The sequence below is a fragment of the Juglans regia genome, chromosome 13 (genome assembly GCF_001411555.2).
Source record: "Juglans regia cultivar Chandler chromosome 13, Walnut 2.0, whole genome shotgun sequence".
Classification (NCBI taxonomy): Eukaryota; Viridiplantae; Streptophyta; class Magnoliopsida; order Fagales; family Juglandaceae; genus Juglans; species Juglans regia.
The window spans coordinates 8,121,275-8,139,080 of NC_049913.1; the positions used below are offsets into that span (position 1 = coordinate 8,121,275).

Below are 17,806 nucleotides of genomic sequence, written 5' to 3' on the forward strand. Positions count from 1 at the left end.
TCTCTCTCTCAAAGTATCCATCCCTATTAGCTTATGCACATAGAGATAGACTAGCACTCCGGCTCGCTACATCCAAGTGAGTCCAAAAGGAATAAGCGTCTTCCTAAATACTAAACGTTGTAATACAAAATCAGAGTACCACTACAGCTAATTATCCTACTTCGCAGCATTTTTTACCCTTTAACCATGGAATACCTCCTCAACAACAGCACGCATAAGTTCAGATTATTCGAGAGACTGAAATTTGAAATACCATAGAAACTAAACATTTCCAACAACCAAATCTAGCTGTATCATTCGGTAGACTCGGATCTTGTTCAAAAGTTGCAGCCGCTACAACGTCAGAAGTTTAAAAAATGAACAGACTAAAAAGAAAAGCAAATTTGTTTTCATTCAGTCATGATCAGGCCTTTTCCCAAGAAAGTGATCCAAAAAACCACTCCTCCAGTCCTGAGGGTCTCACCAATCAGCAACTTGTCCTCGCTTAGGAAGGTGCAACTGGGTACGTACGTTCCTCCAAATTGTATGGTGCTGACCCCTTGCCAATCCTGCCAGAAGTATCATAATGTGAACCATGGCATTAGCAAAACCGATATATATATATATATATATATATTTGTGGCTAACTATTTCCTAAGAAAATCACTATTTACTATTAAAATGAATCTGTTTTCATCACAAATAGTCATTTTCGTCGCAAATAATTCGTCATAAATACTCGCTTTTCTTGTAACGAGACCACCAAAATCACCAGTGTTCAGCAAAAGGAATGCAACCCAAATGAGTAAAGACCCCAACAACAAGAAGTCACTCGGGACGTTTCTTAACCCTCTTGTGGGTTACCAAGAGACCAAACCAAACATATACACTATTAGCCAAATCGATGTCCCCTTCATTTCTATGCCTAATGAAAACTGGCTTGCCACGCCACTTCACGGTATCAGTGGTCTCAGGCTCAATGACAGATTAGTCAACCTCAAGGGAAGGACAACAACAAGTACATCTTTGCTGGCAGACATGGTCAGAACAAAGTTTGATGAATAGGAGCCGAACCTGCCACCTGTCAATTAGGCAAATGCACGTTTTGCTGGGGTCACCAGGTTGTTAGCATTCATGGTTGTGCTCTCATCATGTTCAATTCTTGGGGTATGATTGTTCCCAGCTGCCACAGTAGGTGGAAGTTCCGAGATCATGCCCCACATCATGTATTGCCTATTGGGGTGAGGGCTTCAGTAGAAAATCCTGAAACAATACACTCACGATTTAAGGAAAATCTGTCGCATAATTTATAATCAAATTTGTGACTTACTATTCACTAGGAAATCTGGATATGTGAGGTTCTCGTCCTGAAATGAAACTACTATAATAAATGTGCTCGGGATAGTGTGGCTGTTATAATTTTTTCTTTCAGAAATGATAGAGAGACAACCAATTCACAACTTTTATACAACCACTTAATAAAATATTAACTTTTTTAATAATTAGAAATGTAATTTTGCAAAGAAAAATGATAAATACACCATAATTTTGACAACATTTTATATAATACCACATAAATATACTCTCATTTAAAAATATAATTATAAAATATGTTGTTTATATATCATTTCTCGTTTGTAAACGCAAAAATTCAAACTTTTCCTTCAACAAAAACAAGCATTCAATCATCAAGAGCTGGTATTAAGATTAGCACCTCACCCTTACTAGTTACTTCAATATACGGAATGAATAAATAAGAAGGTAAAAAAGCATAGAGTATACAAATCGGAAGCGAATTTCTCAACTATATGGTTTATCGAAACGAGTATTTTAGCTCAGCTTCACTAAGCCACGACGAGAAGCTTCTCGCTTTGCCCCTCTAGAGCCCAAACCTCCACTTCTCTGACCTGCTTTCGTCATTGCTTAGCCCTTTCTTTCTCTAATGTACACTGGAACGTTCATGGATTTTATAACCAACTTAATGAGTTAATCTCAATATCCAACGAATACGTAGAAACTTTAAAATCTTAAAAGACATTTAGCAAACGGAGGGGAAAGTGCAAAAAGAAACCTAATTCAGAAGAAGAAAAAAATAACTCGACTAAATGGTAAATGCAGATGCATACACGCACATACAAACAAATAACGATTAATTAAATGAAACAGTCGTGAGTGATGGAAAAAAAAAACATATATCTCAGCCGGGCTGACCTCTGCTAAGGTGCGGAAATTCAGAATATAAGGAGGAATGAGGAGCGGTAAATCTGACAGAGTAAACATGACTCTCAGTCGGCGTCATTTAGAATAGACGGTAGCCGCGAGAGAGGAACGCCGGAGTTGTCTGAACTCCGTGCTAGAGATGAAAGCCTCCTTCCTGAAACCCTTTTTCGCAGTTGTTTCCTAGGGTTTCACCGACCAGAGACAGAGAGAGATTGTTCGGAGAGAACATTACGATGAGAAGAGGCCAAAATGACACCAGTTTCGTGGTGTTGTATTGGTATAGTCGCCATAACTACGGCTGCACAGCTGCAGTAGTATGTGATTCAGTAATACGTCAATTATTTATAAAAAAATACAATATTTCAACAGCCGTCTTAGCTCAGTCGGTAGAGCGCACGGCTTTTAACCGTGTGGTCGTGGGTTCGAATCCCACAGACGGCGTTATTTTTCTGTTCTTTTTCCTTGTGAAATGCTAATAAGTACAAACAAGTTTGTAAAAAAAAATCTCACTAATAAAAAAATTTTTTTTTTACACTTTTTTAAGATGAGATTCATTTTTTTTATAAAAGTTTGTTTATTTATTATTTAAGACTTGTATATTTCTCATTTCCAAATTGATCCGTCCACTCAAGTTTATTCAGAGCAAAGTTCACCGTTGAAGTTGTGTAAGCAACTTTCGTCACAATCATCGCCATAAACTTTTGAGAAAACGTTTTGTCAGATTGTCCAATACAAAAGTTGAGACTTTTAACATCTTTACATGCTATGTATAATAAGTTAGTGTATCTTTTCAATTCCCACCATGATTCACACAAGATAATGTACAGTGGATTATATCAGTAAAATTCTAAACCAGTTTAGAAGTTGCCGAATATCGTTTTCTGTTCAGAAATGCACCTCAAAAAAGCCAAAATCCATCAAGTTACATTGCAAGAAATAGCAGCAGCATTGAGATGCCTGATTTGAGATTTCCACCAGACAGAACAAATCACATTGCTAAGAAAAACATGAACCTAGTCAGATACCTATACTTTTAATAATCTTATAATTGTTCTCCACAGTGCAAAAAGATATGCCAGTAGCATGTATAAAGACAATGGCTGGCTCAATAATCTCAAATTAGGTATCACTTGAATAATTGTTCCATCGCATTCAAATTTCACATTTCACTCATCTGCCTAGGCGGGTCCAGCTGAATGATGGGGGAAAGTAGACCATACATCCACCCACGTCTGCCGTCCATCAGTTACCTCTTTAACAACCGATGCAGCCTCTCCCACATTAACACGGACCTGATCCTTGCTGTCCCTTTCCCGGATTGTCACTGAGGACGTTGAATCAACCGTGATTGCAAAGGGTACACCAAGTTCATCTGTTCTTGCATATCGTTTACCAATTGAGGTCCCTGGAAACATCATCATTCAACCGGGTCGACAATCAGTAACAAGTCCATATATAAATGCATTAGGCAGCTTTCTGCATCCAGTAGTTTTTTTTAGGCAAACGATTGGACCTTTCTATTGTAGGTTCATCACCAAAATGATAAAGACAGGAATGATGCCTAACAAATACAACTGATATATAAACACAAGCGATCAAGCCAGCACGTGGGACAACATGCCTATGCAAATGTCCATCTTCACACATTTACTCGATGACCTGGTCATCCCTTAGAGCCGAAACAAATTAATGGAAAGACCGAGTACCTGTAATGTCAATCTTATGTGAGATTCCAGCTGTAGTCAATGATTGGGAAATGACTTTTGCCACCTCCTCATACTGTTGTTGCTGAACAAGTGGGAAAACCGTACATTTAATAGGTGCTACAAGAGGTGGAAAACGGAACACATTTAACTGTTCATCCCCGGCTTTACTTGGCCTCGTATAGAAAGAGTGTTCAAAGAGGCAAAATATTATCCTCCCAATGCCAAAAGATGGCTCAATTACGGATGGTGTGAAAACTCTTTGGTGTTCTTTCTTGATCTCCTTTGAAATTGTGACCATGTTCTTCTTAATAGTCACGTTTTTGCCAAGAGTGCACACATAAAACGCACTCTCTTCCTTGGATTCTAAAGTAGCCTTCATTTCCAAAGCTTCTTTTTCATTCATTGCCTAACATGAAAAACACAAACAAAATGTCAAAATAATGGATTCATTTTATTTTCTAGAAATCTTGCCATTAAGGACAAAGATATGGGTTATTAAAATGTTTACCTCCAAAGCTTCAACCACCATCCTTTGGTTCCCCTTGAATGCAAGGCCCAACTCTTTTTTCACAGGATTGATAACTAGTTTCTGAAATTATACATCGTCAGTCAAGTAATGTTAGCCAACATCAAGCAGATGGATTCAAGGGCTCGCTGTTGCCTTGCAAAATAAGTTATGCACATACTAATGGTATTAATTATATCAGTGATGAGTAGAGTTAATTAACAGAAGAATCACCTCCACTTCTCTGGGTTCCAAGAATTTTTCCTGGGCCACAAGTGCAACGCCACTTTTCTCCTGTCACAAGTATTTAGCATTAATTGTTTCCAGATACTAAGGCATTTTTATTTTTTTTAAGATGTAACAAAACATATGTACTTTTAGCATGTTCTTCATTTACAACCAGTTCTGTCACCAGTGACTTGAGACTATAGACGAATTTTGTTAGCAGCTAGAAAACAAAAGCTTCTCTCACTTATTATGACACAATCTAGGAGGTTCATATCTGATTGGCAAGCTTTATTTTTTATTAGTATCCCATTAGCAAGCCTTCTGAACAACAATGAGGCTAAAGGAAATTAAACCATCCACTCTATCCCTATGAATCATGCCATCTCATTGTACCAATGAGTGGAGTGAAAAGACTTTTCACAAAATCTCATGTCACAATCGATTTGGAATAATCCTAAAATGTCAATAAAATTCTCACCGAGTGAGCACGCAAATCATATGCAGACCTATCCGCAATACCAACACATTCAATCCACCCATAGGAGCACTCAATCTCAGCATCCCAACAGTCAGCAGCATAGTGGGCCATTTCATTTGCAAGATGCTGCCGGAACCTTAAACGGTCTTTGTCTATACCAAGGCGAGTTAAGAAAAGATATACTCTCCCAATGAAGTAGCCAAGAGTTTCATTATTGACAATTCCCTGGAAGATATTTAACCACAGAATCGTCACAAAAAGAGAGATCCAAACAAGCAAGAGTGGAGAAGGCAAAAAAAAGTACAAATAGATGTTCTTCAAACCAACCCTTGAAACTGCTTCACCCAGTGGAATTCTCTTCGCAGAGTGGCCAGACATTTGTTCTTCTCTTGGGAACATCAGAAACTCCAAGTTGGCAACTTCTGAGAACTTTGGGTGAGACTTGTTTTCAGGATCAACGAAGTGCTCAATCTCTGCTAGCGTGAACTCACGGACTCTCAAAAGGCCTTGGCGAGGAGATATCTGCCCATATGTAAAAGAGTATTCAGATTCCCTCTCTCTCTCTCTCTCTCACTCATGAACTCACGTGAAGACAGCACATGCACAACTAAGTGTTTTTTAAGGAGAGAAAAGGAATCACCTCATTCCTGAAAGCCTGACCAATTTGAGCTGCAGCAAAGGGGAGCTTGTTCCCATTGTAATAATACAAGTCTTTAAAATTAACAAATATGCCTTGGGCAGTTTCGGGACGCATATACCTGCCAAAAATAAAAAATAAGATAATAAAAACTCTACAACCAAGGGAAAGTACACATAAAGCTGCATAAAATTGAAGATAATAACTAAGTCAACCCAGTGACTTAGAAAAGTTTAGAACAATCAAATATACCAACTCTTTGGGCATTTTGACATTACCAATCCCATGTATATTTGTATGTATATCCAATACTCACCCAGGGCTCAAGCCAGATGGACCTATTGAGGTTTGAAACATTAAGTTGAACGGATAAGGATCAGACAGAGGATTCTTAGTGTCTGGAGCTGTAATGCCATACTCCTTGATCTTTGCACCCAGTTGTTCAGATGAGAGATCATCCAATACTGCAAGCACATGTCTTAGCTCAGCAGCCTTCTCTGGACTTATGCTAAGGTCCTTCTGAAGCTTCTCGTTGCAAAAATCCTTGAGCAAGTGGTCAGCACGATAACAGGTCCCAGTTTTCTCATCCTTCACCATAAGGTCAGTGAATTTGTCAACATGACCAGATGCCTTCAGCACCACTTCAGGTGTGACACATGGGCAGTCAACTTCCAACATGTTCTCCTCAAGGACAAAATGCTGCAGAAACAAATAAAATGAATATGTTGATTTTTCTTGGGAGTGTTTAGCATTCCCTTAATTTCACAACTGTTACCTTTCTAGTCATCCCACCGGTTCATTAGTGAAATATTACACAAGTATAGAACAATTTAAACTCTGGTTGGATACATTTGCAGCAAAAAAGATGTTCCCTTCTGGTCTAATTTCTTGTAAACTCTATATGCTGCAGATTTAAAACCAAAATCGACTATGTATAACTTTATCCCCTTTGCTTAAAATCTTCAAACCTCCTGATGGATCTTTAAACAATACAGGATCCAGACAGAACCAATACTCTGCAGCATCTGGTGATAAGCACAGTGAATAAACTCAAAGAAGTTGGCCGTTCCACAAAAATTGTGACCTTTAAGCCACCCTCCTCCACTAAGCCTAACCGCGGCATCCTCCTCTCCCATTTTTTCACTGCTAGCTTGTATAAAATTTTTTTTGATAAGTATAAATTATGATATTAAGGTTCGAAAACACACTTGTATTGAATTTCAGGGTCAACTATGAATCAAATAGAAGCAGAATCGCCGACATCCCGTAGAAAAAGACGCCAAAACGTAAAGCGTCACAATTTACAAAAACTTTAAAATTGTTATACCTTGTGTGAAAAGTATAAAAAATGAAGAAAATATAGCAAATATTATAAGCCAAAACATCTACGAGATGCGTGTGCAAGTAAACAACAAAACCCCAAATGTATTGTCCTTCATTGTTTACAATTCCAATTAAACTATCAGGAGCGCAAAATATATGCATACAATTTTGGCCTACCTGGCGCCAGAAAGCCAGAACGTTCGACTTGACGGCACAGCCCGGCGGCCCATAATCGTAAAGCCCAGCAACGCCGCGATAGATTTTGAAGGATGGAATGTAGAACAAACGCCGTTCCAGAGTATTCACCACCGCTTGACGGAACGTTTCCCTGTTAAGGGAGCCGTCGCCACCACCAATGGCAGCTTGGAGCTGCCTCTCGATCGAAGCTTTCTCAAGCTTCAAGCCGTTCAAGGATTCGATCGCTGCATCGATTTCCGGCTTTGCCGCACCGGTTGCTTTCAGCGCGCGTACGGCGTGGCCTTGGGCTTCGACGGCTGATTGCTTCTCTGCGAACGCCTGGCGGAGAATCTGCTCAGAGGCATCCATTAGAACCAGGCGGCGCCTGAAGGCCTGATGAGCTGGGAGTGTTAAGGAGCAACGCGAGCCGAGGAGAGAGAATAAATGGTGACCAGATGAAGCTGATGAGGATATGAGAGCAAAGAGCGATCGCATGCAAACTGTGTGAACAAAGTTTTGCTAGGGTTTTACCAGGATGGATACTGGATAGTGCCATAGCGGTTGTTAATGGATATAACGGAACTGTTTGTGGAGCCGGGTGGGTAAACCCGTATGAAAATATTGTACTCATCATTCATATGGCTGACATGGCATTATTTGATTTGCATGGATAATTTAAAATCTTAAATCTTATCAATTAAATCCTTAACGATGTCGAGTGTAAAACTAAAATGAAAATGCAGTCCACAAAGTCTCTTTCACTCTCACTCTTCTCTATCTTCTTTTATATTATATTTTATTTTCTATCATGTTATTAGAGCTCTTAGCTAATACTAGGCTCATTGAAAAATATTTATTCTTCTGCTAATTTTACCTCTCACAAATTTTTTATTGTCGTTCAATTATGTATCGTCTTAAATTAATGCATTTGAAGTATTTCTATTAGTTGTGAGACATTTTTTATTAGATTTTGATCTGTTATGGACATTGTTTGAAGCCCCTGGTCCAATTTTAGTCTTTTGATTTTGGTCCAATAGTTGACTAAAGTCATATACATCCCATTGTTGACCATAACTCCAGATTTGATATTCTAGTTGCCAGCCACTTCATCAACAACACCATCATCTCATCATCGATCAATAAATAAATATGAAAGTTACTTTCAAATTCAAGATTCTAAAGTTCTGCATTTTAAGTTTGAGAAGGATATTGAAAATGTTTTGATATTATCTTAATTTAATTTTTATAATTATCAAATCAATTTGGTTTAATATTATATTGATTTGATTTTCAGAATGTTTGAGATATTTGTCTTATCTTATCTTAATGTAATTTTCTTATAAATATAGATGTATGCTTTATATTCAGTATTAATTCAGAAAACAAAAATATAATCCCCAAAGTCTTTTTCTCTCTTCTCCAGCTTCTTTTATATTATATTTTATTTTCTATCAAAATCTTTGATTTTCTTGTAATTGATTATCCTATGTACTTTAATTTGGGAGTATTTTTGCAACTTGCATGTATATTTAATGCGAATTTAATATGATTTCATAACTGTCTTGTAAGTGTGTTTGATATGATTTTGTAACTTTCCTATAAGACTTTTTCTTCTTTAAAGTTAATGCACTTTGTTGAAATTAAGAAAAAAATAAGAGACTTTGTTTTGATGATGAGTGCCGTTAAATAGGGTTAAATTGAATTATCTTAAAGAGCGGAATTTCTACAAGGTCGGACATTTGCTCGTCTTACAGTCCACGTTACTTCATTGTTTGCATTTCTACGTCGTTTAGGAGGCTACTAGAGTCTCTTAGAAAATTCCACACTTCAAGATCAAGAGATCTAGATGGTTTCTCTAGGAACAAATAAAGAGAGAGAGAGGAGAGTTTTTGTCTTCTTGTAGGACTCTTTTTCACACACCCACAAATGATGTACGTTCTCTTCTCTTAAAAGAGACATGCTTGGAAGTTAATTAACTTCCCTAAATACGTGGAAGTTAAATAACTTCCTTTAAGTTGTGATAGTAGTGGAGAGTTAACAAATAACTTCACCCACGTGGACACCACTTGGTCATGGGATTTACCCATTACCAACATCTCTCACTTGTCCACTACGGGTGCTATGTACATTAACAATCTCCTCATGTTCTCTCAATTAATTATCCCTCATACAGAAAATGAAACGTGCGACTTGACGAGAAGACAAAGGGTATGAGTACTATATTAAGTCACTATCATACTAACATAGTACATCACTCATTATATCTCGTCTATGCCCCAGATTATTTGATCTCATTAGATCAAGTGTCCTTAATCCCTCACAAGTTTATAACTCAAAACAATTTTTGATCTCACATATATAATATATTCATGATTATATTGAGTCGAAACAACACAATCGCCCGGACTATGAGACATAAAATAACAAGTGAGAATCTAAACAATTTTCCCTAGACACTCATGTCAATTCAATTAGACTTGATTGTTTTCCTAAACATGTTCCGTGAGACCGTATTATTCGTGGCCTTGAGAAAACATGATAAAGTGGCAACATCAAGTTTTCATTTCATGACATATTTCCAGGTTCAAGGGCATATAAATAAATCATTTAATGATCTATTAGGGCTCATATAGTGATGGAGCAGGGACCCAACCAATCATTCCCTCATATGATCGTTTACAACACATACAATATGAAATGTATGTTACGACAAAACTTTTACTTAATTGGGCTTGTCACATTCAAATGTCGTATGAATCTTAGTCTAGTCGCCACAAAGACGCTCTAACTTGAGTTTCTTAGCACAGTCACTCATCTAGCGCCTGTCTAAGATCTCATATTCCGCTTTAATAAGACTTTATGAATTTGTGCAAATACTTCATATACGACTCTTGTCAGTCTCATCTTAGCCAAACTAAGACGACATTCTTTAAATTTATCTTAAATACTCCAAAGCATTCAGATATTTACTAACTTGCTTTCCAAGCGCCAAAATAATTAACTTGTCTCATCTTGCTCGCTACTCAAGCGCCAAAGTAATCATCCATGTGAGTGGACTGATCTTTATCTGGTGACTTCTTTATAATGTGTACTTTTCACTTAGTATCAATTATTTAATAATATGAGATAAACACAATAATCTCATTGCAATAGATACTAATAGTGTTAAATATACAATAAAGTCTAAGGTATCCTTAATACAACATATATCAAATCCGATGAAGTTCCAAACTCCTAACATGAGTTTGGAAAATATTTCTACTAGTAGCCTTAGTGAGAGGATCAGCTACCATCTTGCTAGTAGATATATGTTGTAGGATCACCTCACCTCGCACAACAACATCTCGAATGTAATGAAAACAAATATCTATGTATTTGGTTCTGTCATGGTATTTGGGATCCTTGGCATATGTCAAAGCTGCCATACTATCACTGTATATCTTAACTGTTTCATCTGCAAGAGCCGTAACCTCTAGGCGCTGGAAAAATCTCCTCAACCAAACAACCTCTTGTACAGCTATTGAAAAAGCAAGGTACTCTGACTCCATTGTGGACAAAACAATGCATGATTGTTTCTTGCTACATCAAGAAATAGCTCCCCCATTAAGCATAAATGCGTAATCCGTCGTGAATTTTCGCTCATTTTTGTCACTAGCCCAATCAGTATCATTATAACATTTCAATCTCATGTCCCTACCCTGGTAGCAAAGAACAAGGTCTGCTGTCCCACGGAGATATCGAAAAATCCTCTTAACTGCTTGCCAATGAACAAGTCCTAAGTTACTCTGATAACGACTAACCAATCCAACCGCAAAGTAAATTTCAGGTCGTGTCCACAACATAGCATACATCAGACTTCCAATTGCACTTGCATAAGGAACTTTGGTCATTCCTTTTTTTTCCTCATCATTCTTAGGACAATGTTCTAGGCTCAAAGTATAAGCCTTCTCAATTAGAGTGTTTATGAGTTTGTAGTTGTGCATACGAAATCGTTCTATAATTTTCTTAATGTAAGTCTCTTGAGACAAACTAAGAAGCTTCCTAGATCGATCCCTTGAAATTTTAACTCCCAACACATAATTTGCTTCATCCATGTCCTTCATCTCAAAAGTAGAGGACAACCACTCTTTTGTGGCGACAATTATCTCCATATCGTTTATAGCTAATAAGATGTCATCCACGTATAAAGACAAAATTAAAAAACTTTTTCCTGTATCTTTGACATACACACAATGATCTTCTTCTAGCATTTCAAAGCCAATTGAAGTAATGGCCTCATGAAATTTGAAGTATCATTGTTTAAACGATTGTTTAAGGTCATAAATGGAACGTTTCAATTGGCATACTTTGCGCTCTTGTCTCTCAACCTCAAAACCAACATGTTGATTCATATAAATCTCCTCGTCTAGATCTCCATTGAGAAATACAGTTTTCACATTCATTTGAAAAAGTTCCAAATCTAGATGTGCAACTATAGCTAGAATAAGGCGAATGGAAGCAAATCTCACCACAAGGGAGAATGTTTCTTCATAATATATGCCCTCTATTTGAGTACAGCCCTTTACCACGAGTCGAGCCTTATACTTGTCAATTGATCAATCTGCCTAACGCTTAATTTTTAAAATCCTTTTGTTTCCAATAGATTTGCGTCAGGTGAAAGATCAACTAACTCTTAAATTTGGTTATTTGTCATAGAACTCATCTCATATCTCATAGCAATCGGCCATTTATTTGAAGCAGGTGAATGTTTATCAAAGTCACACAAAGGACACATGAAATACTCCCCTTCAATCTCAAAACGACAACAATGAACGTTTCCACATTCACTTCTACGTAACTGAGACTCTTGTGAGTTACATTCTAGTGGTATACTCCTAATAGGAGGCAAGTCACTCCCACTATCTTTTGCGATTTTAAAATGTGATAATTCTCTACCCTTGCTTAAAGATTGTGTAACTCCCTCAAGTTTTTGCAACTCAAAAAGTTCAAGATCATTATTTGCTTCACCAATATTGGAAAAATCATTCTCGATAAATGTGATATCACGTGACTCTATTTCTGTCATCCCTCCGTTAGGATGTTCACCAAACATTACATAACCCTTTAAAGTCTTTGAATATCTTATGAAGATATACTTATTTGCTTTAGGCCAAGTTTTCCATATTTATGAGAAGTGGTGTGAACATAACCTGCAGAACCCCAAGGCCGCAAATATTCCAAATTTAGTTTTGTGCCACTTTATAATTCATATAGGGTTGAAGGAACGGTATTAGTAGGCACACGATTCAAAATGTAAACAACAGCTAGAAGGACATCCCCCCAAAAAGATATTGACAGGTTAGTTTGTGCCATCATTGATCGAACTATTTCTAATAAGATACGATTTCTCCTTTCCGCAACACCATTTTATTGTGGTGTACAATAAATCGTTAATTACCTGCGTATCCCTTTTTGCTCACATAGTCCCTGAAACTCTTTAGACAAGTACTTTCGATCACGATTATTTCGTAAAATTTTTAAATTTATTTCTTTCTGATTCTCAACCATAGCCACAAAGTGCTTAAAACAATCTAATGTTTCAAAGCGATGAGAGATCAGATAGATGTGGCGCCCTCGACCCCCACGTGTTATTTTAGTGAAGTTCGTGACACCGGGATGATGACCACACGAATCACGCACCCGATCGACTAGTGCTCAGAGTGTGTACAACATGCAATAAGTGTACAAAATAATATTCGCAGTGGAGAAATAAAAAGTCTTTCTTTATTCAGTACCAAAATTTATTCAAAAACAGTAAAATAACTTTACAATAATTATACAGTCATCCGACAGATAAATTAAAGACATGAAATATCAGAAGGAAAACAAATCCCAAAAAGGTGAACAACAAATCAGCAACTTATGGCAGGTTTGGTAATGAAAACAAAACATAAAATTTTTATCTCATCTCATCTCATCATTACACTTTTTTCAAATCTCTATACAAAATATAATAAACAATTCAACTTTTTCAAATCTCAATATACCTTTTTCAAATTTCAAAACAATAATAATATTAAAACATAATATTTTAAACTTTAAAACAAAATACAAAATTCTCATCTCACCCCCCAAACCTGCGCTTATACTTCTGGCGGAGTCGGCCCCTCAGGTTCAAACTCGGGCTCTACATCAGACTCTACGGCACCATAAAAAGGAACCGTAGGATAAAACACCACAATGAGATTATGACATCTCAACAAGTAATTAACCAAAATAACATCCAAGAGATATATAAAAATCACGCGTCCCCATACGGACATAATCCACATAAAACAACAACACATGTTATTTTTCCCAAACTACCATTTTTAAACCACTCACGCCAAAATCCCATGTTGGTCCAATCATAATCATTATTTTATTAAGCATGCGCCACGGTCTCCCCTATGGACCGTCCACATGACCTGGCTCTCTTCGTCACATTACGGGTAACGTCCGTGCATGAAACTTCGTAACGAGCGATGCCCAGTTCCATGCTCAGCGCGTACATGACCAAGCATCCTTTAACCTCGCCAGCCAAAGGTCACAAAATCGGTACGAGAGCGTTACCGTCTCGTCCGTTCCCGTCGTCGCCCTGCGATAACTCAGAGGATGTCACGTCAGTCTGTTACGTTTCCGAGTGACCAGAGGAGCTTTACCGAGATAATGTTACATCTCGACTTGGGGTCATGATACACACGCTCCCACACAACAGTATCAATTTCCAACAGACATCGTGACATCACCGCACAATTTAATAAAAACGATAAATATGATTTTCAACAGTTTATTTGGAATACGCATTTAAATAATTCATTTTACAAATTCTCAATAAATACAGAAATACAGTTTCATAACTACACGCATAATCCAGTCCTCCAATCCGGCCCAACACCAAATTCAACCATAATCACAACTCAACATTTTAACGGCCCAATGCCCATTTTCCAACAAACCAATACAATCAACAGTTTACAACAATAATATTAAACGGAAAAATTACATACACACGAAGAATGAGAAAATCTGAAAGATCAATCGAATGGAACAGTTGTACAAGGCGGCGGCGCAACAGCGGCACACGGCAAGACAGTGCCCAAAAACTTGGGTTTTTGATACACAGCAACAACTAACAAATTCTCACAATTTAGAACAAACACCATACACGGCAACAATTTTCCAATTTCTCGGATCTATCACTCAAAATTCACCATTTATAGACCAATAATTATCAAGAATCCGAGAAAAAATTCATGATTTTTGAAATAATAAAGAGCTCGGCAAAACAACACCAACTTACGGTTTCATCAACAAAAATACAGAAATTAAACAACCCCAAAGCTCAAGGATGATCTCGGATCCTCCAAAATTTGGTGATGCCGTGGCCTATTTATAGGCCAAAGTGGCGGTTCGCATGGCGTGCGTGTCGCACAGTGGAAGAAGAAAATAACGGCAGCATGCCGTGGAAAAATGGAAGTATTTTCGCGGACATGTGGCACGGTGGCACACACGAAAGTCATGCACAACGCCACCGAGGAGCTTGCGGAAGGAGGTGGTGGCCGTGTGAAGCCACGGATTAAAAAACGGTGCCAAGTGGATGGATGAACTACACTCTCTCTTACCGAGAGTGGGACTAGAAAAAAATATTTTTCATCGTCTTTTTCTTCAAGGAAAAAAAAATTATTATTATTATTTTTTTAAATTTCGAGCAACCATGTTCAATTGATCATAACTTACTCATACAGAGTCCAAATTAAGCATGCGATATATCAAATTAAAGCTAATGAACCCAGCTTTCCAACCATATAAACATATTACCAAAAAAAATAGATTTGGTTGGCTAAAACTTGGTTCAAAAACACGGTCCAAACAAGAAGTTTTAAAACTAGAATTTCGGATTTCTTCTTCTATATGCAACGAAATTTCACCAAATTTAATAGATATGTTTATGAAATTATAAGGATCTTTTTCATGTAAATAATTCAATCTTAAACATGTCATACCGTAGCCTCTAATGAAAAATCTGAAATATAATAGACCATGACATATAATTAATAACGTGCTTTTAAACTCATTCCAAAGTATCAAACAAAATGTAATCTTATTCACATGAGCGAAAACAAGCAACATGGCTTTGATACCAATGTTAAATAGGGTTAAATCGAATTACCTCAAGGAGCGAAATTTCCCCAAGGTCGGATCTTTGCTCATCTTATAGCCCACGTCACTTCGTTGTTTGCACTTCTACGTCGTTTAGGAGGCTACTAGAGTCTCTTAGAAAATTCAATGCTTCAAGATCAAGAGATCTAGATGGTTTTTCTAGAAAAAAAATGAAGAGAGAGAGGAGAATTTTTGTCTTCTTGTAGGACTATTTTTCACACACCTACAAATGATGTACGTCCTCTTCTCTTAAAAGAGATATACTTGGAAGTTAATTAACTTTCCTAAATATGTGGAAGTTAAATAATTTTCATTGAGTTGTGAGAGTAGTGGGGAGTTAACAAATAACTTTCCCACTCATGTATACACCACTTGGTCATGGGATTTACCCATTACCAACAAGTGCAAAAGTAATGATCGCTAGTTTCAAATCATAATTAAGTAAGAAAAAAATTTATTTCATTCTCAAATGGTAGAGCACATCATTTACAATATTTTAATGGTAATTTTTAATTTATAAAATTCAAATTTTAAAATTTTTATTTCAAATAAAATTTATCTATACTGACTTATAAATATAATTTCTCATAAAAATCAAATGTAAAAAGAGAATATTATAATATTACTAGCAGATCAATAATTCTTACAATTGTTTATAAATTACAATTGTAGATCCTAGTGCATGGGGACTGCGCTTATTATCATATACCGTTAATACCAGTATAAATTATTAATATACAGTTAACGTTTCTTGAATAATTTATACATGACATCTTAACAAATCAACACCAAGGTTCGGAAGTTGAGTGTTGGCACTCCCAACATTCGTTAATCAACAATCTTATGCTTTTTAGTCTATTCTGTTGTTAACAATAATGAAAATTCTATTTTCAGGTCGGTGTTTTGAATACATTATTCATATTGTTGATATTTCAGAATTTGATTTGCAAAAAATTTTTAAAATTTTAAACATTACAAATTAAATCATGTCATTTTAGTGATATAGAGTGTAATTTGTGTATAACTATGATGTTGTGGATGTGTTCTGCACTCTTGAATAACCTGGACGCACCTGCAACAAGAGCAACCATAGGGCCTAAAGGGTATTGAAACACCTTTGATACTTAAGCCAGATGGATTACTCGATCTTTCTAATAAAAGACGAGAGTGATGTTGACGTACCTCACTAGCTCAATTTGGCGAGTATATATAAAGTGTGGATGACCTTTTTTGTGTCTAGTAACAAACTTATCTCTTGTTTGAATTATATTTTGGACTAACAATTTGTAGTTCCCTTTTCAAATCCTTTTTATCGATTCGGTACCTGCAAATTCCCTCATTGTGAGCACGAGGAAGACCTAAAAAGAAAGCCCAAATGTTGTTCAAGACTTATTGTGGGCCCTTACTTTTGGGCCTAGGGTCCTTAAATTATACGAAAGGGTCTTGCAGACTGTGAGAGAATTTAGCCTCTCCATATAATATATAATCGAGATATGATATATATAAGCCACTATTAACCCCACACCTGACGTAGTTTTTTTTTTTTTTTAATGTCGGACCCATCATAGACCTCTCTCTCTCAGCAAGCTCTCTCTCCAGCCTCTCTTTCTCTCCTCAAGGTAGGGGAAAAAACGTAAAACCCATTCACTTGTTAGTGAATCCGATTCATATGTGGGGTGTGGAGTTTGTTACAATGACTAATGAGAAGATTTATTCTATATAATTTATATATATATATATATAGATATATTGTAATCGTGTATCATAAATATTTTAGCTGTGAGTTTTCTGCAATTTGCATGTGTATTTAATGCGTATCTAATATGATTTTCGTAACTGTCATGCAAGTGTGTTTAATACGATTTTGTAACTATCATATAAGAGTGCCTTTTCTTTAATGTCAATACACTTTATAGAAATCAAGACAAAAAAAAAAAAAATTATATTTTGATGATGGGTGCAGAAGTACTGATCAGTAGTTTTGAATCAAGTGTAAGGCTCAGTTTGATATTAAAACTATTTCATCTCATTATTATAATTTTTACATAAAATATAATAAATAATTCAACTTTTTTAAATTCTAAAACAATAATAATATTAAAAAAATATTTTAACAATATTTTATTCAACTTTTAACTTTCATTTAAAACCATAAAATCTCATCTCACTATCCAAACTCCACCTAATAAATAATAATAAAAAATTAAAAAATGTATATATGTAAAAAGAGAAGTATAATATTACTAGTGGATCAAGATCTCATACATTTATTAGGATAATCTACAATTATAGATTATAATACATGGGAATACTCTTACTTGTTAGAGATGATTAACGGCATATAATTTATTATCATATACTATTAGGAAATT

General features: G+C 36.3%; 1 protein-coding gene, 1 non-coding gene and 1 pseudogene across 2 annotated transcripts; 1 reads left to right on the top strand and 2 right to left on the bottom strand.

Annotated features, from left to right (window-relative positions):
• Positions 1–261: 261 nt before the first annotated feature.
• LOC109015378 lies at positions 262–1,568 on the bottom strand (annotated as a pseudogene).
• Positions 1,569–2,567: 999 nt separating this feature from the next.
• TRNAK-UUU lies at positions 2,568–2,640 on the top strand. Its single transcript has one exon. It is a non-coding gene; the product is annotated as a tRNA-Lys (tRNA).
• A 462-nt stretch (positions 2,641–3,102) lies between these two features.
• LOC108997418 (glycine--tRNA ligase, mitochondrial 1-like) lies at positions 3,103–7,805 on the bottom strand. Its single transcript, XM_018973684.2, has 9 exons — positions 7,254–7,805; positions 6,070–6,452; positions 5,757–5,874; positions 5,444–5,638; positions 5,117–5,341; positions 4,645–4,704; positions 4,414–4,494; positions 3,906–4,311; positions 3,103–3,604 (listed from the first exon to the last, which is right to left on the bottom strand). The coding sequence occupies exons 1-9, from the start codon at positions 7,746–7,748 to the stop codon at positions 3,378–3,380; spliced, it is 2,190 nt and encodes a 729-aa protein (XP_018829229.1). The 5' UTR covers positions 7,749–7,805; the 3' UTR covers positions 3,103–3,377.
• Positions 7,806–17,806: the final 10,001 nt, after the last annotated feature.